General features: G+C 34.5%; 3 protein-coding genes and 3 long non-coding RNA genes across 15 annotated transcripts; 2 read left to right on the top strand and 4 right to left on the bottom strand.

Moving 5' to 3' along the window:
- Nucleotides 1-523: 523 nt before the first annotated feature.
- On the top strand, nucleotides 524-3,189 carry LOC104747660 (soluble inorganic pyrophosphatase 2). 3 transcript variants are annotated; one of them, XM_010469332.3, is made up of 9 exons: nucleotides 524-912; nucleotides 1,528-1,687; nucleotides 1,873-1,901; nucleotides 1,988-2,053; nucleotides 2,234-2,341; nucleotides 2,425-2,490; nucleotides 2,570-2,690; nucleotides 2,787-2,868; nucleotides 2,953-3,189. In XM_010469332.3, the coding sequence occupies exons 2-9, from the start codon at nucleotides 1,546-1,548 to the stop codon at nucleotides 2,993-2,995; spliced, it is 657 nt and encodes a 218-aa protein (XP_010467634.1). In that variant the 5' UTR covers nucleotides 524-912; nucleotides 1,528-1,545; the 3' UTR covers nucleotides 2,996-3,189. The 3 variants fall into 3 exon arrangements, with proteins under 3 accessions (XP_010467634.1, XP_087343050.1, XP_087343051.1); XM_087486924.1 differs by having other exon boundaries at nucleotides 713-912; nucleotides 1,534-1,687; XM_087486925.1 differs by having other exon boundaries at nucleotides 782-962; nucleotides 1,481-1,687.
- LOC104747661 (nucleolar complex-associated protein 2) lies at nucleotides 3,100-7,668 on the bottom strand. 4 transcript variants are annotated; one of them, XM_010469334.3, is made up of 12 exons: nucleotides 7,121-7,668; nucleotides 6,935-6,980; nucleotides 6,492-6,847; nucleotides 6,331-6,402; nucleotides 5,700-6,242; nucleotides 5,312-5,614; nucleotides 4,873-5,202; nucleotides 4,570-4,776; nucleotides 4,334-4,420; nucleotides 4,096-4,190; nucleotides 3,876-4,007; nucleotides 3,100-3,593 (listed from the first exon to the last, which is right to left on the bottom strand). In XM_010469334.3, exons 2-12 carry the CDS (start codon nucleotides 6,945-6,947, stop codon nucleotides 3,269-3,271), a joined length of 2,463 nt encoding a protein of 820 aa, XP_010467636.1. In that variant the 5' UTR covers nucleotides 6,948-6,980; nucleotides 7,121-7,668; the 3' UTR covers nucleotides 3,100-3,268. The 4 variants fall into 4 exon arrangements, with proteins under 4 accessions (XP_010467636.1, XP_010467638.1, XP_087343049.1 ...); XM_010469336.3 differs by having other exon boundaries at nucleotides 7,384-7,575; XM_087486923.1 differs by having other exon boundaries at nucleotides 6,492-6,838; nucleotides 7,384-7,506.
- A 337-nt stretch (nucleotides 7,669-8,005) lies between these two features.
- LOC147927303 (uncharacterized) lies at nucleotides 8,006-9,678 on the top strand. Its single transcript, XR_015581545.1, has 2 exons — nucleotides 8,006-8,754; nucleotides 8,976-9,678. It is a non-coding gene; the product is annotated as an uncharacterized LOC147927303 (long non-coding RNA).
- Nucleotides 9,679-10,835: 1,157 nt separating this feature from the next.
- On the bottom strand, nucleotides 10,836-12,936 carry LOC147927302 (uncharacterized). Its single transcript, XR_015582697.1, has 2 exons — nucleotides 11,461-12,936; nucleotides 10,836-11,042 (listed from the first exon to the last, which is right to left on the bottom strand). It is a non-coding gene; the product is annotated as an uncharacterized LOC147927302 (long non-coding RNA).
- Nucleotide 12,937: 1 nt separating this feature from the next.
- Nucleotides 12,938-13,615, bottom strand: LOC104747658 (uncharacterized). Of its 5 annotated transcripts, none has more exons than XR_015582694.1 (3): nucleotides 13,495-13,615; nucleotides 13,166-13,269; nucleotides 12,938-13,049 (listed from the first exon to the last, which is right to left on the bottom strand). It is a non-coding gene; the product is annotated as an uncharacterized LOC104747658 (long non-coding RNA). The 5 variants fall into 5 exon arrangements; XR_015582695.1 differs by having other exon boundaries at nucleotides 13,358-13,496; XR_015582693.1 differs by adding an exon at nucleotides 13,358-13,415 and having other exon boundaries at nucleotides 12,950-13,269; nucleotides 13,495-13,599.
- Nucleotides 13,616-16,746: 3,131 nt separating this feature from the next.
- On the bottom strand, nucleotides 16,747-18,808 carry LOC147927301 (carbon catabolite repressor protein 4 homolog 4-like). The gene is made up of 7 exons (XM_087487393.1): nucleotides 18,794-18,808; nucleotides 18,517-18,566; nucleotides 18,110-18,179; nucleotides 17,767-17,891; nucleotides 17,545-17,675; nucleotides 17,305-17,440; nucleotides 16,747-17,220 (listed from the first exon to the last, which is right to left on the bottom strand). The coding sequence occupies exons 1-7, from the start codon at nucleotides 18,806-18,808 to the stop codon at nucleotides 17,067-17,069; spliced, it is 681 nt and encodes a 226-aa protein (XP_087343519.1). The 3' UTR covers nucleotides 16,747-17,066.
- Between the last annotated feature and the right edge of the window lie 1,090 nt (nucleotides 18,809-19,898).

Raw genomic sequence — 19,898 nt, 5'->3', positions numbered from 1 at the left:
AGTTCAACTTGTATTTGTGTATATTAGAATAGAAATTTTTATTTTGGTAAGAAAAATCTTGCAACAATTTATTTTTGTTGCCTAACATTTATTCTTCTTCTTCTTCTTTTCCTTGAGGTAGAGCTCAACCCTCAAACCAAAATGAGCTATACAAGATCAGCGCCTAACATTCGTAAAACTCCAGTTGATTCTCTAGTTAACAAGATAAGATATGGTGCAATGAAAGATTCATCTACATTTTTGCTAAAGTGTATTTTTGATAGTTTTTAATGACAAGTATCTAATTAATATCATTTTTATCATCTTATGCATCAAAGAATGAGTGATTTGAACCAAACACAAAACCAAAAACAAAATATACGAAAGAAGAAAGAATGAGTGATATAGATTTCTCTCTTTATCTTGAGAAATAAAATAAAGGAATTGTTACCATAAACTAGAAAACAACAAAATAAAAAGAGGAATCTTAGTGAAAGAAAGAAAGTGCCTAATTTTCAGGACACGCGTCATATAACAAGTTGTCAGTGAGATACTTTTTTGGTACATCAAGGCATCAAGGTCGTCTCTTTTTCGTTTTTTTCCTTCAATTAAAAGGTACAACACACATATTAAAAACTACAACCGTCGGATCTGATTGGCCTTTTCAAATTCAACGTACACGATTCATCGTACAATTGACGATGTACAATAACCAAGGAAAAAAAAAAGTGACGTCATCATCGTCTTCCCCTTCTTCCTCCTTCCAACGTCTTATAAAGAAGCGCCATAAGAAGTCACACTCACACGAATGCTCTACTGTAACTGCACAGTCTTGTTTGTTTTCTCTAAAACGAAGAGAGAGAGAGAAGTAAGCAAAAAAAAAAAAAAACGTTACGAGCTCTCTTCTTCGGTTGGGCGATTGAAGTTGCATCTGTAAGATCATCTTCTCTCTCGTTTGTTTTCATTCGGAATCCGTCGATTAGGTCCATTTTGTTTATCATGTGGTGTTAATGGTGCTTGATTTTGATATCTGCTTGTTGAATCGGATCGGTTTCGTTTGATTTTGCGTTTTTTCGTTAAGGTCGGTTTCGTTTTGAGCGGCGCGAACTTGGATTGTTCTTCGCTGATGATCGATCTGTGGATTTACTTGTTTTGTGTTAGATTAGTACTATCAGGCTTTTCGATTGATGTAGCTTAGTACAGGTTACAGTATTTGGTGATTCCGCAGTGTTTGGTTTGTGTGATTAATGAAATCGATGATGGATCTGTGTTCTTCGTATATCGCTGATACATTTTTCCTCTCGCGTTGTTAGATTGTTGCTTAATATGGTTATGGAGTTGCATTAGAACAGTGAATAATCTTTGATTCGTATGTGTGCTATTCGAAAAATAATCTTTCCGATCTTTCTGGAAGTTACTTATGTTTTAGAAGATTGGGTTCTGATGGAACTTTAAAGGATTTGTTCTTTTTATATCCTCTGATGGTTGATTTGTTCATTAGTGATAATTATTTATATGATTGAATGACTCTCTCCTTTTGTTTGCAAGTTAAAGTGAACATTCGATATGGCTGATAACAACGATGAAGGAAACTCCAAGGGCTATGCATTTCCTCTCAGGAACCCTAATGTTACCCTGAACGAGAGAAACTTTGCAGCCTTCACTCACCGATCAGCTGCTGCTCATCCTTGGCATGACTTGGAGATTGGTATGTTAATCATCTGATACATGATATGTATTTCTTACTGATTCGTATAAGTGGCATGTATCCTTGCCTTTGCTACTTGAAATAGTCATGTGATGTGAGTAAAAGCCATACATGTCGCTGCGATGAATCATATTTGCTTGGATAACTAAACGTTCTTTCTTTGATGTGAGTGTTGAATCTTTCAGGTCCGGAAGCTCCTGCTGTTTTCAACTGCGTAAGCATTATCTTCCTCCCCATCATTTCCAGACAGCACTTTCTGGTGATCCTTTGAATGTTAAACGAGCTTGAACTCTTTGCCAGGTTGTTGAAATTAGCAAAGGTGGCAAGGTTAAGTACGAGCTAGACAAGAATAGTGGCCTTATTAAGGTACAGTGTTCTTTGGCAGTCTCTGAGTGCATCGTATAAACCTGATTTGCTTGATTGAGTATATATACCTGTCTTCTTATCCCTCATATTCTTGTTTAATTATGTGGTTATATGCATCATCAAGTCTACTCATCATCATAAGAGGAAAAACTCTGATCACTGAATCTTTCTCCTCTCTAGGTTGATCGTGTTCTCTACTCATCCATTGTGTACCCCCACAACTACGGTTTCATTCCTCGAACTATCTGTGAAGACAGTGATCCAATAGATGTCCTGGTGCTGATGCAGGTGCTCTCTCTCGCCTCTTTTTAGCTTTTATGGTCATGCAAACTTTGATTAGACAGTGAAATAACGGAATAACGATTGTTCAGGAGCCTGTGCTAACTGGATCATTCCTCCGTGCCCGTGCTATTGGTCTAATGCCCATGATTGATCAGGTAACAACAACCCGTGAACCCAATTCTATCTCCCTGTCATGTAAGAAACCATGAATCACCTTTTTTCTGAAACTTGCAGGGTGAAAAAGACGACAAGATAATTGCAGTATGTGCCGACGATCCTGAGTTCCGTCACTACAGAGAACTCAATGAGCTTCCCCCTCACCGTCTAGCTGAAATCCGCCGCTTCTTTGAGGACTGTATCCACAACATTACATCCCATATTGCATTTAACTTTAAATTTTGTTTTAGCTGTGTGCTTTATTTTCAGTTTTCACTTAACAAACAACTTTTAGACAAGAAGAACGAGAACAAGAAAGTCGACGTTGAAGCTTTCCTTCCAGCTCAAGCTGCCATAGCTGCAATTAAGGACTCCATGTAAGTTTGTCTTACACAAAACACCGAAGTATTTTTACACGTTTACTTCGATAATAACGAGAAATGTACTGTTTTGAAACACAGGGATCTTTACGCAGCTTACATCAAAGCTGGCCTGCAACGCTAATGAAGAAACCAGTCAACTCCGTTCATCCTGGTTCGCGTTGATGTCACTATCATTGAAGCAGCCTTCTATACTTGGTGCATCTTCATAATGCACATCAAAAAACATTGTCGAACTTATATCTTTCTGATAATGATGATGAAAAATTTCTAGTACAATCATTTAATTTGGAGTATTAGCTTCTCTTTTTCCCAAAATTTGATTTTGTCTATTGTTGTTTGGTAAACATCCGAAAAAGTAATCTCACAACAGAATCAAAAAGAAGATGCAAAAAAACTAAGCTACTCGTGCCTTCTTCTTCTTGGTCTTCTTGTAAGTCTTATGCCAGGTCTTATAAGTGCCCTTAGTCTTCTTGGAATTGTTCTTATTAGATGTCTTTGTCTCAGGATCTGTAATTTCGTCAGCTGCATCCTCATCATCATCTTTGTCTCCTCCTATATCAAACAGATCATCCTCTTCCTCTTCATCGGAACTCAACACAAAATCCTCCACAACGTCATCTTCTCCTGCACCATCCTCGTCCTGCTTTTTCTCTGATTTACTCTTACCACCTCTCTTCCTTTTCTTCTTTTTCGTCTTTTCTTCCTCTGGCTCTTTCTCTCTGTCAAGCACATTTGCTTTAGGTTATATAGCACAACGGCCAGATAAAGTATCAACATTATAAGCATAAGAGACGACCAGATTCAGCTCCTATCTTCATTCCCCCAAGTTAATTCAGCCACCCGTAACTATCCAAAATACTTTAAAACATAGACACAATCTAGATATGGCTGTATTGGGGGAAATAATTTTGCAGGAACAACCCCTATTCACACCATAATCTACCACACCATACCATAAGAAATCCTGATATGTTTGTAATTCAAGAGGAAGAAAGACATACTTGGGGTCACTTCCCGGTAACCAGGAGGAATTGAAAGCTGCAGCACCCTTTTCAATCCTATCTTCATCATCTTCCTCATCACTGCTTGGTGCGTTTTTTCCAAAGACAGCTGAGTTCTCTCCCACAATAACACTAAGAGAAACCAAACGGATTATTATTAGCAGTCAAAGTCATAAAAGAAAATATACAAAGTGATCAAGTTTAGAGTAATGTAACGCACTCTGATTCCACCAGCGATTCGTTTCTTTGCTGGGCTCTTTGGCGGATAATTTCTGCGTATTGCAATAGAGGGCTTTTTCCTGACCTCTTCTCATCCTGAACAGAGAAGACCCAAAAATCATTCAAAAACAGCGTAATATAAATGAAGCCATGTTTATATGCTTTGCAGCAGGAGTTCATATACTCGTGGAGAAAGACAACAAGTATTCAAATGAATCAAGAGAAATGATTTACTAAACCTCAAGGAATGATGCAGCAGCAAGATCGTTGGGTAGAAACTTAATCGAAGCTCTCTTTTTGTTAACAAATTCCGAGTTAGCTTCAATCTGAAAAGCAAAGAAAATAATAATAAGCGAGAGAGATATTGAAGGAGTCATCAACACACAGGTCAATATAGTCAGTTCTTTTATTGCAAGTAGAAGATACTTAGACACATCACGTAAGTAAAGCCCTTTTTCTTTTTTAGTTGAAGTACCTGGCTAATGAGTTGCTTCATTTCTTTCCTAAACCTCTCAGCTTTAGTGGACTTTGAAAAGCTACGCAGCCTTATGGTTGGAATAAATGACAGTTCAAAGAAAGCGACGGAACAACTCCACTGAGACAAATGCTCCACAAGCTCCTCCACTACAGAATAAACACATGCCTCCTGAAACGCTCGTGTCTTCACTGCTGGTTTACTAACCTGGAAAGAGATTTCAACATCCAAAATGGTTATAGTTTGCAGGATAAAATATCATCCTATTCTCTTTATTAAAGACCCAACCAAGTAAGTTTCTACCTTCAGTAGTGTTCGTAAGTCTACACCTTTGCCAACGCCTCCAGTGGGGGGTCTGTTGAGCTCCTTCATCTCTAACATGTCCACAAGAAGCACAGAGACGGGTATAAAGGTACCAGTTGAAGCAGCAATCCGGTTTAACATACGAACACATCTTAGTCTAAGGGGAATGTAGCGAGCAGTGGGAACAAGTCGTGCTACACCAGTTATTATTTGGGCTAGTGGATAAGCAACTGGTCTGAGTTCAGACTGAGAGCTGTATGCACAAACAGCTCCAGTCCAAAGCTCAAGGCAATGGATGAATTTCCATTGATACACTTTCCGAAATGCTTCCTGTAAAAACAACCAAATGTACGTACACAAGAGTTAACAACAATTTTTCACAACACATAACTGTTGGCAGAAGAACTCAATTTATGAAGATTACTGAGAAAGTAAGTACTTTTGTTTTGGTGTTAAGCGCTTCACGCAGAATCATTGCCAGTTGCCTTATGAAGACAAAAGCATGCTGATATGATGCAGAGATATCTGTGCCGATAAGCTCAATGAAGCAGTTACCAAGAAAGAAAATATGCCGCAATTTATCAGCATTCACAAATTGGCAATTCAACACATATGCTTTGTACATTCCCTTGATGCAGTCATCCACACAGTCAGATCCAATGCGTATGCACAAATCTCTCAGGAACAACAAGGAAACAACAGGGAGCGCGCCACCACCAGTTCCCCAGAAATGAAGTGCAACCTAGATGGACAAAGAACAGTGTAGTGAGCAAAGAAAGGACAGTAAAAAAAACATGAACAGAATACTATTTCGCTCCAACACACACCTTAATATATTTCCTTAGGAGGCTCGGGAAAGCAGCAAGAAAAACCGATGAGTGCTTTAGGCGGCGAAGAGTAAAGGATATCATTTCAGTGTCAGTCATCTGGTTCAGAACATGAAGAGAATTGCCGAGATATGATTTGAGTAAATGATTATAGTTCTTCCAAGGCCTTGTGTTTGTCAGTTCCAATACAGTCTCTTTTGTTCCTCTAGTATCTTCAGGAAACCTCAACAACTTACGAAGAATCCCGTCCATTTCACTCAGAACAAATATCATTATCTCATTAAACACAGCGCTTGACATAACACTAAACTTTGTGTACTGATCATCCCCGGTATCATCACCATAGTGACAGGCAGTTCTATAAGCTCTCAATATAGAACGCACTGCACCTAGCTTCGTGTCGTCTCGGATTGAATCACACCATGATTCAACCATCGCTAATGTAATCGTTTTCTGCTCAGTCACTTTCTTTGGGATTTCAACATCATCATCTTGCTTCTCAATGTCTTCTACGTCAGTATCAGGTTCAACATCAGCATCATCCTACCAAAAAAATGTGAAAATCGCTAAAGACAAAAAGCTTCGAACACAATTGGCTTCAAAGTCTGACATATGCAATATACAAACTTACCTCGACTTCAGTAGCATCAAATTTAAGAAGCCCTGCATCATGCTCTTTCATATACTCATAAAAATCAGCTTGCTGCGGCAAAAAAAATAACACAAATCCGCATAAGTTAAAAACTCATATATCCATCACAATCAAACATGTAACACTCAAAGACGACTTACAGTTTCTTGAAGCCTCTTAAGCTGTTCTTCATGCTCCTCAGCTTCTGCTTTCTTAGACTTCACCTTCTTCTTTCCACGCTTCTTATCGCGCTTCTGATCCGTTTCTATATCATCTACATCAGTTTCTTCAACACTATTGAGCTGATCCTCATCATGCTCCTCAGCTTCTTCTGCTTTCTTAGATTTCATCTTCTTCTTTCCACGTTTCTTATCGCTCTTCTGATCCGTTTCTATATCATCTACATTCAATTCTTCAACACTCTGGTCATCATCATGCTCATCAGCTTCTTCTGCTTTCTTAGATTTCAACTTCTTACCACGCTTTTTGTCACTCTTTCGATCCATTGCTATATCATCTACATCCGATAAAAAGTGTTAATCAATTTCAAATCCAATAAACTCAAAATCAAAATATGAATCCCAAAATTAGATAAAAATCGAACCTTTGGCACCCATTTGTTAACACACACCACGCCCTGATAAGTCCACCTGCAAATCAAAACCATCAATGGTTAACAAAAGAACAACTCAGTCAAGTCGGAACTAAAATACTCAAATCATTAATTGAATAGGCAATCACCAAAAAAACGAAAAACCCTAAAATATCGAAACAAGATAAGAAATCGCACCGGGAAACAAAGAGGAAGAAGAAGAGTGTCGTGTCGACGGAGAGAAAGAAGAAACTAGGGTTTAAGCGGGGAGGGTTTTTATTACAATGTGTTCCTTTGTTTTTTTCTTCAATCAAGTTAACCAGACATAACCGGGTTCGATTCCGGCCGAACCGCAATTTCGAATTGTTCTAAATTTCCCCAGAGCAGAGCAACAGCAAACAAAAAAAAAAAACAGAGTTCCTCAGATTGGGAAAACAGAGAGACACGTAAACGAGATTTACCGAAGATTTCCAGAGAAGAAGAGAAGAAGAAGATGTTCTTTCGTGGTCGCCGGTCTGAGTTGAGAGAAGTCAAGTGTTGTAGTATTAGGGTTTATATTTTGTCAGTCCCGAATCCTCTTGAATCCTCTTAGACAGAAAGAGGGTTTGAGTTTGACACATCAAACAAATGAAAATTAGTATCGGTTTTGGTCTAGAATTCTTTTAGTGAACAAAAACTTTTTTTTTACAAAATAGGCGAATCCTCTTAGGCAAAAAGAAGGTTTAAGTTTGACACATCAAACAAATGAAAATTAGAGGGGGGTATTGAACTTGGTATTTTAGAAGATTTTAGAGTATTCTTAAAATCAATTGTTATTCAATTGATGATTTTTAAAAATCTTTTAAAATTCTATGTTATTCAACTTAGATTTATCTAGAATCATTTAAAATAATTTACAATCCCTTGTTATTCAATCAATGATTTATAAAACTTACTTAAAATCTACTGTTATTCAAAATATCATAACTTTTTTAAAAACTACTACTTTAAATGATTTTAGGAGATTTTGATTTGTTTTTTAGTTAAAAATACTCTCCTTCAAAATCATACCCTTTGAGGTAGAATTTTACAGGATTTCATAAAAAAAAAGAAAAAACTGTATTTCTTGGGAAATCAAAATTGAAGTCTCACCTCGTCACATCTTCTAGCTCTTCGCAGAGTCATATATAAGCGTACTTGCTCAGTTGACTAGTTAAACCCATAAACGTTTTGCTCAGTTTGTTTATAAGCGTAAGTGTTCATGCCTAACTAACAAGAGCATAACAAAAGTTCATATAAAAAAAAGTGCAGGTGAAGAACAGAACAAGAGACTCGACAAATGAGCAACTTCAGCGTCACAAATAGTTAAGGCTCGCTCAAGCATTGGAAATGTACAGAGAGTCATAACATACCTCTTTTTGCAGTCTCAAGCGTTTCAAATATGTAGACTGTTTCTTGCGAAGCTCCATAGAAAGGTTTTGGAGATCAGTAGCAAGTGATCGCTGGTATAAAACACATAAGAATTAAAACATTAGATAATGATGGAAAACGAAAGCAAAACGCCTTCAAGAGACACATCAAGTCAAGTACACCAACCTGGACGTTTTTCTGACATTTGAATCTTCAGAAGGTCCAGCTGCAGAAAGCCTCTAAAGTTGCTTCTCAGATTTCTTCAATAAGAGTATGAGTCCCTTGTTTATGTGATGGTGAAGATTCTAGAAACATACTGGATGGAGGAAGAAGAAGAAGGAGTTCAAGGGCAACAAGACATGATATATGTCCCACTTGACAACTTTGCAAACATGCCAACACCCTCAGGCACTCTCAGTGAGATGTACTGCGGACCTTAAGAGGTAAGACTTATATTTCCATGCGGTAACTTTACTTGTATTTTTGCTTACTCATTATGGACTTAGTAGGAATAAGCTCTTGTTACTCATCTGGTTTGGTTTAGTTTAGTCTAAGAGAAACTTACGTAACTCAAGCCAAGCAATTTTGTTTAGGTTTGGTTCGATATTTATGACTTAAGTTCAATTTACTTTATTTCTTGTTTGGTGTTTTTCTGATGATTCAGGACAGGCAGCTTTGGCAATCATACATTCAGCTCTGTTCATACACTAACTGAAAATGGAGGTTAGAGATTACATTGCTTGCTTTTTACAGTAATGAAAATGTTGGTCAGGAGTAGTAGTAGTTTGTATTCTGGTACAAACCTTACAGTTCTATATTATCTTCTGTCCATAGATCCTCAAAAATCATCATTAATATCATCTTTACATGTAAATAAACCATTATAAACTCGTCAAAACCCAAGTTAGAAACACTGAATACAAAATTGATGATGTCCATCTATGTAAACGCCGTAAGAAGTGAAGAATAATAGCAGAAGAAGCCGCAGGCTGCAGCAAAAATCACTGAGGAAGAGAGACAACACAGTATGTCTTAGAACCTGGATCTAATGTAGTGTCTATGTATAAAACAAATGGAACAGATGAAAGAGAAAGAGGGACAGAGAATGTTGCAGAGAAGATAGCAAACAGTGTTGAATGAAGCCTGAGCAATGCATACAAAGGACAACACCTCCATCATTTACTTATGTTTCGATACTTCCACATTGGATTTGCTTCTTAGGCTCTTATAGACTTCATCTTCTTCCAATAGACAAGGTAAGCGATGAATTTGCTCATTGAATGACGGTCAGTCTCATGAAAAATTGATGAGAAGTCGAGAGCATCGTCATCTGAGTTCTAAAGGCAATTTTTTTCTTTTGTTATAAAGTATCCTAAAATCTCCCAAAATCTGAAACAAGAATCTATCCAAATCACAAAGTATTTTTAAAAAAAATATATAAAAACTCTAACAAATAATAAAAAATCTTCTAAAAGCTCAATAGAATCTTGCAAAATCCTAAAATATTAAAATCCCACCAAATCCCTTAAAATACAAGTTCAATACCCCCTCTTAGTATTGGTTTTGGTCTAGAATTCTTTTAGAGGGGGTATTAAACTTGTATTTTAGAAGATTGTAGAGTATTCTTAAAATCATTTGTTATTCAATTGATGATTTTTAAAAATCTTTTCAAATCCTATTCATTGTAAATTAGTATCGGTTTTGGTCTAGAATTCGTTTAGTGAACAAAATTTTTTTTTACGAAATAGGCGAAACAAAAGAATTGAGTTATTTTTTTAAATAGAGATGAGAACGCGCGGGGTTGTATACTAATAAGGCTTGGCTTAAATTTTATGTAGATTCAATGGTATATCATTAATAAAAGCCTACATATATACTGCTTTATGAAATTACTTAAATTCACATGTTTTTTTTGGACCTAGTGTTTTTGCACTATTAGCACATGTGCTTAGCCGGTATTGATGCTAATGTATCTTTTTATGTATTTTTTGTTTTGTTTTTCTTTTCTTTGTTTTTGATTATATGTATTTGATATCAGTGATGTGTAAGAAATATATTTGAGATTATATGTTCCCATGAAGGTGGTATTTACGTGTATTTTGTATAGCTTTTTTTTTTGGCTGTGCAATAGTGTAGGTAGTATTTTGTCTGATTTACCATTTGGTTAATTGTCAAAGCTTTTTATCTCATTTGATAGGCTTGTTTGTTTGTTTTTCAGTTTTTTTGCTTTTGTTCACAATTGAAAGTGTTATGTATTATTTTCTTCTTATTCTTTTTTTTTATCTGCATCGGCATTGGCTTTGCTCTGTTTCTTTATTTCTTTCTTTCTTCTTCATCCATTCATCCTCCATTTCCAGCTTTCACTTTGGTTGTACGGACTTGGATTGCAATTAATGATGTAGTTGTTTATGGTTTTGATTGTAGATGATTCCTTATTAGTCTTGGGGAGACAGTTGACAGAGTCCAATTCGGTTCATTGTGTGGGCCTAGAGTAAGTGAGTTTTCGATTTCTTGGCTGGCGATATTTGTTTTTCCTTTTTGTTGATAAAGCTTAAAAATGATCATTTAGCTACTAAAAACATAAAACATGTAAGAAGATTATTACAAATACACGAAAACATGTAAGAAGATTAACCTGTTCATCAAGAAAAAGAAGGTTTGTCCCCAAAAATTCATTATCCTTCTTGATTATGGGTTGTTAATCTTGATGCCATGTTGCTGAGCTTTCGTTCTGCAGATCAAAGCAAAGAAAATAATAAACCAACTGGTCAAGGTTTGGAAAACAGAGACCGACGCAAAAAGCATGGTTCAGACCAAACCACAACCAATATCATACCTAAATAGAAACCTAACTAGACTAATTTTAATATAACCAAAAAGTTCCAAACATATATATAAACTGAAAGGAAGAACATGAACATAAAAACAACCAACATAATTAAAATAACTGGTCAAGTTCTGGAAAACAGAAACGGACACAAAAAAAGCATGATTCAGACCAAACCATAACCAATATCACACCAAAACATAAACCAAACTGAAATGATTTTACAATAACCATAAAGTTCCAAGCAAATAAACTGAAAACGAAGAACATGAACATAAATCCAGCCAACAAAATTAAAATCTGAGACGAATATCATGTTTACCTGCTGAAGTGATGATCCCAAACGATTGCTATCCCAAAACGAAGTAGAAGGCCAACAACTTGTTGGGAGGAACGACCAAGACATAAGCCATCAAATCTAAGACCATCTCCAATGGTTTTCCCTATTTTTACCTCTAAAATAGAAGAACTCTATAATAGAGGTGACTTTTGCTCCAATGGATATCTCTATTTTTTCCTCTAAAAAAGAATATTCTGTAGAGATTCCTTTTTTATTTTACTATTAATACTTTTTACTTATAAAAGGTGCAAACTAACCCATTTATTTTAGTATTTATGAAACTTTCATAAAATTATGATATTATTTAAATTTCTAACATTCATAAATATTATTTAAATATCACATTTATTAAAAAAAATACATTGCATCATATAAAATAATAAAAGTGTTAAAAGTTTAAGGACCATTAAAAATATAATTTATTTATTTTGATCATAAATATAAAAGTGTTAAAAGTTCAAGGACCATTTTATAAATAAAAAAGTTCAACTCTATTATAGAGGAAAAAATAGAGTTCCTCTATATATAGAGGAAAAAATAAAGATCTCTATTATAGAGGTAGAAATAGAGATGGGTTGGAGTAGATTTTACTCTAAAATAGAGTTAAAAAGCAAATGTAGAGATGGGTTGGAGATGCCCTAACATAGTTTGTCTCAGCAGGAACCGCAACAACATCTCGTCAAACATTTCTCAAATATAAAGTTTCAGTTTTTTTGTATCAAGATGCAAGGATGAATTTGTATTTGTGGGTGGTGTGATAGGATTTATAGTAGTCCTATAGAAAAGGCTAATGACATAAGGTGGAGTGAGAATGATTTATTCCAATTTCCGTTTCAATAGTGGACAATTAAAATCACAAGCATGATATGAGAGCCAAGTAGTGGAGTTAAGAAAAGAAATGAATACATAAATTTAAGAATCTTACTTGTGTATAACGCTAGATGACTGTTGATGATTCATGTTCTTAGTTGCCAATAAGAATTCAATCTCACAAACTTTGATTGAAGCAGTAATGCAAATGATATGGAGATACACGATACAAATGTGAACATATACAAATATATATATATATATATATATATATATATATATTAGCAGTATAATTCACAATGCCAATGTCACCACTATATTAACACGACCATTCAAAGTAGAAGCATATAATAACTCAAATCAAATCCTATAGTGAAAGAGGCACAAAATGAGACCATTGATACTGCAAAGAGTTTCATCCATATCAAAACATATCATGCATAGGAAATTCATCTAGATGCAAAAACATTATACATCAATTTACTGTGGTGGACCAAAAGGTGAGGAAACTCTTTCATTTAGGGGTGGTTGAAAGAAGAATAAATTTACTTCCTTCTCTTGTTATTGTAAACTGCTAGCTAGTGATTCTCAAAACATCTTGTTTGACTATATATATTGCAGAACAAGATAAAGTGAGAAGAAGATGAAAGGCTTTCCAAACAGGTAAAATTTAAGTTGTTCACTACAATTTTGAAGCTTTCTTACATCTTTTCCCAGTTTATTTTTTTCTCTTTTCCCATTACAAAATGAGACCATTGATACTGCAAAGAGTTTCATCCATATCAAAACGCAGGTCATATCATGCATAGGAAATTCATCTAGATGCAAAAACATTGTACATCAATTTAGTAACTGATAATGAGTATTAAGTACCCACAGATTAGTGAAACGATTGCATGTTATCCAAATTCCCATCATGTGCTTCTGATAAAGCAAAAATCCGGCAAGCTTCTAGGAACCAGCCGAGTCAATAAAAATATTCTGCAATGAAATTAAAAATCCAAAGATAAAGCACAACAGTTTCAAAGAACGATTAGAAAGTATAGAGTATAAATATTGAAAAAGCAACCTCGGGAGATACAGCAGATCCAGAGCGAGGTTTCAAACTAAAACTGTTTGGTCCTTAACTTCAAAAAAATTAAAAACTTTTGTTTTCTACTACAAAATTGCAATCAGGAGGAATCATATAAAGGAAAAAGGACTTACCCAGCCATGGGACCTTGACGAAGAAAAAGTCTAGAGAAGCATAATCGTTAATCAAATGATTTTCGGAGAGAGATGATCTAGAAGACTGACGATGACGTTTTCTTCAGCTCTTTGATTTAATTTCATCATACTCAATCTGTTTAAGTGGGCTTAGATCAATTAGATTATATTTGGGCTGATATAAAACCCAATAAATTTGTTAATTTATGCTGACATGGACACCCTAAGATGAGAGAAAACTCTGCTATTATATATAGGATTTTGACAAGTGTTTGCAGATTTTGCTTTATTTTGATCAATGAAAATTTAAGCTATTTTTAAATGTGAATATCTTAAAGGGAGAGTTACTATAATATTGCATAAAAGCTTCCTTATTACAAAAGTAACACACAATTGTTTGTAATTATTAGAATAAACTCTGTACCCATACTATCCTTGAAACTAGTGTTAAGAAAAAACATAATTACGGCTAATGCTATTAGTGCAAAAAAAAAATATTGGGAACTGGGAGAAAGTCTACCGATTCTTTGATGGTAAATTTATATAGGTGACTGATTAAAGGTGTACGTCAGATATTTTTGGTACAGTTAGTTGTAGTCTTGGTACACTTATCGGTCAACGTAGATGGTATACTTAGTTGTAGTGTTGGTACACTTATCGGTCCACGTAGATGAAATCGAAAGATATATGATTTCGGTAGATTAAGTTGCCCTTTGATGATAGACTTATGTTTTTAGTGGGTATAGCGATAAACGTAAAAGGGTGGGAAGATATTTATGGTAAACTAATGGCCTGTTGCGACAGATTTATTCGACAGCCTTCGCTGGTTACAGATATTTTTGGTATACATTGTTTGTTTTTTGAAGTAGTTTTCGTAGTGTATTGGTAGACTTCTAGTCTGTGGTAGATTTAGTAGGCATTTTTGATAGCTGTAAAGTCTTACCAGAATAATACGAATTTGTTTGAGCTGGCAAAGACAGTCTAGCGTTGCGATAGACTTATTGGAGGAAGATCTAAAAACGTTTGCTGTTCTTCCGATTAATGGGTGTTCATGTAATAAAGTTTGTAGCAGATTCATCAATAGTGTTCTGTTTGTCGGCCGGAGCAAACGTCTTTTTCCTACTCACTTTTTATAGGTTTTTAATTTAGAAATCAGATGTTGAGACGAAAATCTATAATAGTTGAGTAAAAACCCCACAAGTGAAACAAAAAAAATAGACATAAGTCGTGAAAAAATAAAGTGAGGCAGGGGAAATTAGGGTTTTCAGTCATATGTTAGAGGTAGAAGACGAGGATATTATGGTAATTTTGGGTTCATTAAACCTTAAATCGAACGTGTACGTACATATAAACTTGTACGTACATATGAACGCATACATACATAACGTTCTTGAGATTAGTGTACGTACATAACGTTCTTTTGCTTAGTGTATAAATCCGTTTTAATGAACGATATTATTGTAATTTTGTAGTCATCTTCAACATATCTTCTTCTACAATCCTAGCTAATTGTTCACCGGAAATGGAACAAGTAAGAGATGTTGCTAGAAAAAGTAAGAGTTGTTACTAGAACAACCTATGTAATTCGTAATTGTTTATTTATTTATTATATTTTCGAGAGGTAATGAATAATAATCAGACAAAATTACATTTTAACTATAGAGGGTAATATTTAGATAACATAAATATATAATACTCAGTTCAACTAGGTACAACTAAATATATATTTAGATTTGCATTTATATTTAAAATATGAAAATGATAATTAAGGTTTATACGAATTTCTTTACATATTGAACTATTAAAGAACCATGTTTAATCAACAATACAAGAATTTATCACTTTCTAATACATACTATCGTTTTACATAAAACACTCTTTATAGTATAAGGAAGACTTAGTAAGTGATTACCTCAAATGAAGCAAAAGAGGTGAAACCCAAGTTTTTATGAATATTGTGTTATGAAAACCTTGTACATGCTAATTAATAGTGTTAAATCTTGTGGCCAACTGCTAATTAATAATTTATATTATAGTCCAACTGGAAATACAAAAAAATGCAAATGTTCAACTATGAATATGAGAGTACAACTGGACAACTATGTATAAATTATGTGTATACCAAATAATTTTTTACTAATATCCTGTTGTCTTTGGTTCATTTTACCACACGTGTGATGATTTTAAATGGATATCCGCCGCCAAAAAATCTATTTTTTTCGTTTTCACATGATCCATATTTAAACTTATTTTAATAGCTCTAGTACAGTTGCACCAAGTAGGTTAAGTTATACTGAAATTTTCTCAATTGTACCTAAGTGATCTAGTTGTACATAAAACCTCACATTCACCCTAAAAATCTATTAATTACAACCAAACAAATCTCTGTCCTTCGTCTCTGTTGCAACTCTTTTATCTTCTGCAAAGGCTCCATCTTCTACTCCTTATAGCTTCTAAGTAGATATTATTTCTCATCTATCACTTCATTAAGCTTACCCACTTCTTTTCTCAAACATCTCTATATCAAATACATTGAGATGTTATTTTACAATAGTATACAATATATATATATATATATATATATTTTTTTTTTTTTTTTTAAAAATCCATAATGGGTACAGAAGATGCAGTTAACAACGATAAAAAATGATAAACCAAACGGTTAACAATTGATTGTTATCTAGGTTAAATGTAGACAAAATATCATAGGGTTACATCCAAAAAAATAACCTAACCAATAGTTTCATAAGTTATAAAATCCCAAAATATCAACTCATCTCTAATTAGTCTTAGAATCAGAGTTGGCTTGTAGAAGGTGCAGTTGATGATATGTCTTCAACATGAGCTTCCTTAGCTTCCTCACTGAGTCGCCTTCTCTTTGCCCTCTTTAGACTGCCAAAATATAAATACAGTCAAGAGTCTCTTCCGAATTGGTTAATTTGAGCTTTGATAATATTAGTAAGGTTTAGTGCTCTGCATATATATATAAGTCTTTGAATTTCTGCAATACTTAGCCATCTTCTCTTCTGTTATGCAATGGATATTCCTAGTTTTGCGGCTATGTTTTCTGTTCGTCAAAATCTCTTCTTTAGTCTCAGGTCATATGTTTCTTCTCTTACAAAGAAAGCATATTTATTGTTCTCTTGCTTTCTTCACAAGTTTGTGCCTTTTGTCCCCCTAAATAACATCACTTTTGAGTTTTTATCAGTTGAGATGTGTAGTATCGTTTCTTGTGTTTACCATGATTTTACCATTGCCCACAACGTAAATTTAATTTATTTTCAAGAATGATGGATTGAAGGAAGAGAATGATGGGTTTATAAATAATTTCAACACCAGACGACAACTCATCGCGGATAGCTGCAACTTTCTCTTTGCTTCGGTTCACAACCACCATTTTGGTGCAACCTTTAGCAACCAAGTGCTTGATTACAAGCTTCCCCATCTTTCCAGCACCAATTACTAACAATTGAGGAAACTCTCCAATGAATACAGGCTTCAATTGATCTGTATCATCTCCTCTTTCACCATTGTTTACAGGAGAAACTCTTAACGACGATGAAAAGATCAAATCAATACGCCAAATCGAAGGAGCAAAAAAAAAGTAGAAATGTAAGCAACGAAGGTGTGCTCTCAAATTCATCTGATATTAGCGTTCTGAGCTCAGCTAGTCGTGATAGTAGATACTTGGCCTGAGCAAGCTTCACATCAGCCAATTCCGGATCCCTAGAAAGAAGTAAAACATGAGATGAAAATTGAAACATGAGTGTAAAAAAAGATCATATTTAATGTGGTGACAAGTTTTTGTACCAGTAAAGATGTGTGTTTGCCACAATAACAATGTGCTCAAATGGCTTATTGATTATGAAAGCAGCCATTATTCCAACACAATCGCGTTTTAGTCTCATTAGTGGATCATTAAGGTCACGACTGTCTTTTCGAGAATCTTTTGTTTGGGGCAGATTTGTGGAAACATGTGAAGAGAACAATAGATAAAAGTTGGTAATGATGTTGAGATATAAAAGAAACAGCACAAAAGGACAATTTTACCTTTCGCTTTGTCATCACCTTTTCTTTCGTTGGATGTCTCAATCTTCTGTTTGCTGCACGTAACACTATCTGCCTTTATTGAGTCCACAAGATCATTATATTCGATCCGTTCCTTGGTGATCAACTCTGCACTAAATCAAAAGAAGAGTGTGTTGCTTCAATCAGATTAATGTTTCTGCATCAAGTTTAAAAGTCTTATCACGCCCAATGTTTTAATCATACCAGCTTGGCTTGTAGAAGATTGCACAACCATCACGATTCCTCTGTCCTGTTCTCTGAATATAAATCCCAGAATAGCCCAGAGACTCCATCTTTTTTCTGTAAAAGCTATCGTACTCATCTACTTCCTGCAAAAGTTGTAACAATATAACTAAACAAGTGGAGACACCATTTGATACACACAATTCATAGGCACTATGAACAAACAACACTAACATTTATGAACATCTAAAATTTTCTAGTGGATTGAATAAGAGAGAAGGAGGAGTTCTGTCTCATTAGAAAAGGATACCTTAATTCTAACCAAACAAAAAAAAAAAGAAGAAGAAGATTTACAAAAACAAACCTGCAGACAAAAGAAATCAGCCTCAAGATTTTTGAGTACGTTGTAAATTGCATGTGAATGAGCTTTCCATCTGCAACAAAAGAAAAGGAAGACCAAGTCACATTTACAGCATATGTCATAACCTTTTAAGAAGCACCTTTCTCAAAGCTTTTAACAAAGATAATTTATGGCTAAATCCAAAGTTCATATTGGTCAATGAATAATCAATGTGACAACACCATTCACAATAATCCATGCTTATAACTAAGTTCAAGCACATTCATAGAATCCATTCTTTGTTTTTCTGAAGCAGATCTTGACTTGGAAGTTTATATACTCCAGACCATTAATTACAACTCACACAAAGAACTCTTGACTAGTATAAGAAACTTTGATCTTGAAAACTGAGAAATGTAGAGAATAATTACTTGAGACAGGCATGTGGAGAGTGTGGGAGAAGGGCGCTTTTCACATAAACCTACAAGAAAGATGAAGCTCACATATATCAGGAAACATATCTAAAGCAAAGAGCTAAAAGAACTGCTTTTATCTCTAAATCAATCACAGAAAACACAATCCAACGACGCTGTTAGATGTGAGACCGATTAAAACTTACAAATCCCTATTGAACAGTTCAAGAACAGAGACGAATCTTGGCCGGAACGGGAATCTGAAAAAGCTTGATGTTTCTTACAACCACCTCACCGGACTTATCCCCATGGATTTATGCAGAGGCGAGAAGCTAGAGATGTTGATACTCTCTAACAACTTCTTCTTCGGTCCAATCCCAGAAGAGCTTGGTAAATGCAAGTCCTTAAACAAAATCAGAATCGTCAAGAATCTTCTCAACGGAACTGTACCAGCGAGGCTTTTTAATCTACCGCTAGTTACGATTATCGAACTCACCGATAATTTCTTCTCCGGTGAACTCACTGATTCTCGAACTCACCGATAATATCTTCTCCGATAACTCAGACAAAATAAAAACTAGATCTAAAACTTTGTTCTTGAGAGAGAAAGTGAATCAAATCAGAAAGAATCAATATGATGTTTTTTGTCCACCCAAATTTAAGAGAATCCAAAAAAACACAAATCGATCATTCAAGTTTTTTTTGTGTTTCTTTCTCTTCAAAATCAAAGACAATTTAAATGTAAGAGCATAAGATCTCAAGATCAAAAGCATAAAACCTCAAGTTTTTTTTTCAACCAAATTTAATTATAAATGGCATAAACCGTAATAAAACACACAACCTTGGTTTAGAAGTAATAATCAAACTTTTATGTATTGTTTGAGTAAGTCGAAAATCTAGATGTGTTATTCTAGTAATAAACCTATTTTTATGTAATATTCTAGGTAATTTCCCTATCTTAAATCGTACAAAAGTTGGGGTTTCAAAGGTTCAGGAAATTAGTATCGGTTTCCATGAGCAATTTTCCTACTGAAACAAAATATTAAGTTATTTTTTCAAACTTGGAAAGTGTATGCAGAATTTACATTATTTTTTAGTCGATGAACAAACCTGAAGCTATTGTGTATTTGTGTGTATTACTTTTACGCATATACTAGATTCGGACCCGCACATACGTGCGGGGTTGATTTTAAAAACTAAATTTACTAACACATTTATAATTTATTACGTACATGCAGATTATGTTTTTTAAACATATTTTTAATAAATGTTATTAACATTCATAATCCAAACTTTTTTGTATCAGTTTAGTATTTGATTTATTTTTAATTCGGTTTAGACAAAAAAATAATCAAATTTGTTTTTGTTATCAGTAAAAACAATTATATTAAAAAATAGTA

This window comes from Camelina sativa, chromosome 15 (assembly GCF_030686135.1).
Source record: "Camelina sativa cultivar CO46 ecotype springtype chromosome 15, ASM3068613v1".
Lineage (NCBI taxonomy): Eukaryota > Viridiplantae > Streptophyta > Magnoliopsida > Brassicales > Brassicaceae > Camelina > Camelina sativa.
This window is presented reverse-complemented; position numbering and strand designations above follow the sequence as displayed.

What these genes read in the sequence shown, in the direction of transcription:
- LOC147927301 (XM_087487393.1), bottom strand. An exon ending in CTGATTTCTTTTGTCTGCAG is followed by an intron (nt 17,892 to 18,109) that starts GTTTGTTTTTGT and finishes CAACTTTTGCAG; the next exon opens with GAAGTAGATGAGTACGATAG. An exon ending in AGGTGATGACAAAGCGAAAG is followed by an intron (nt 17,441 to 17,544) that starts GTAAAATTGTCC and finishes CCCAAACAAAAG; the next exon opens with ATTCTCGAAAAGACAGTCGT.
- LOC104747660 (XM_010469332.3), top strand. Translation starts at nt 1,546, where the DNA reads ATGGCTGATAACAACGATGAAGGAAACTCCAAGGGCTATGCATTTCCT. An exon ending in CTCCTGCTGTTTTCAACTGC is followed by an intron (nt 1,902 to 1,987) that starts GTAAGCATTATC and finishes ACTCTTTGCCAG; the next exon opens with GTTGTTGAAATTAGCAAAGG. An exon ending in AGAATAGTGGCCTTATTAAG is followed by an intron (nt 2,054 to 2,233) that starts GTACAGTGTTCT and finishes TCTCCTCTCTAG; the next exon opens with GTTGATCGTGTTCTCTACTC.
- LOC104747661 (XM_010469334.3), bottom strand. An exon ending in TTAAGAGGCTTCAAGAAACT is followed by an intron (nt 6,403 to 6,491) that starts GTAAGTCGTCTT and finishes TTTTTGCCGCAG; the next exon opens with CAAGCTGATTTTTATGAGTA. An exon ending in TTGATGCTACTGAAGTCGAG is followed by an intron (nt 6,243 to 6,330) that starts GTAAGTTTGTAT and finishes TTTTTTTGGTAG; the next exon opens with GATGATGCTGATGTTGAACC.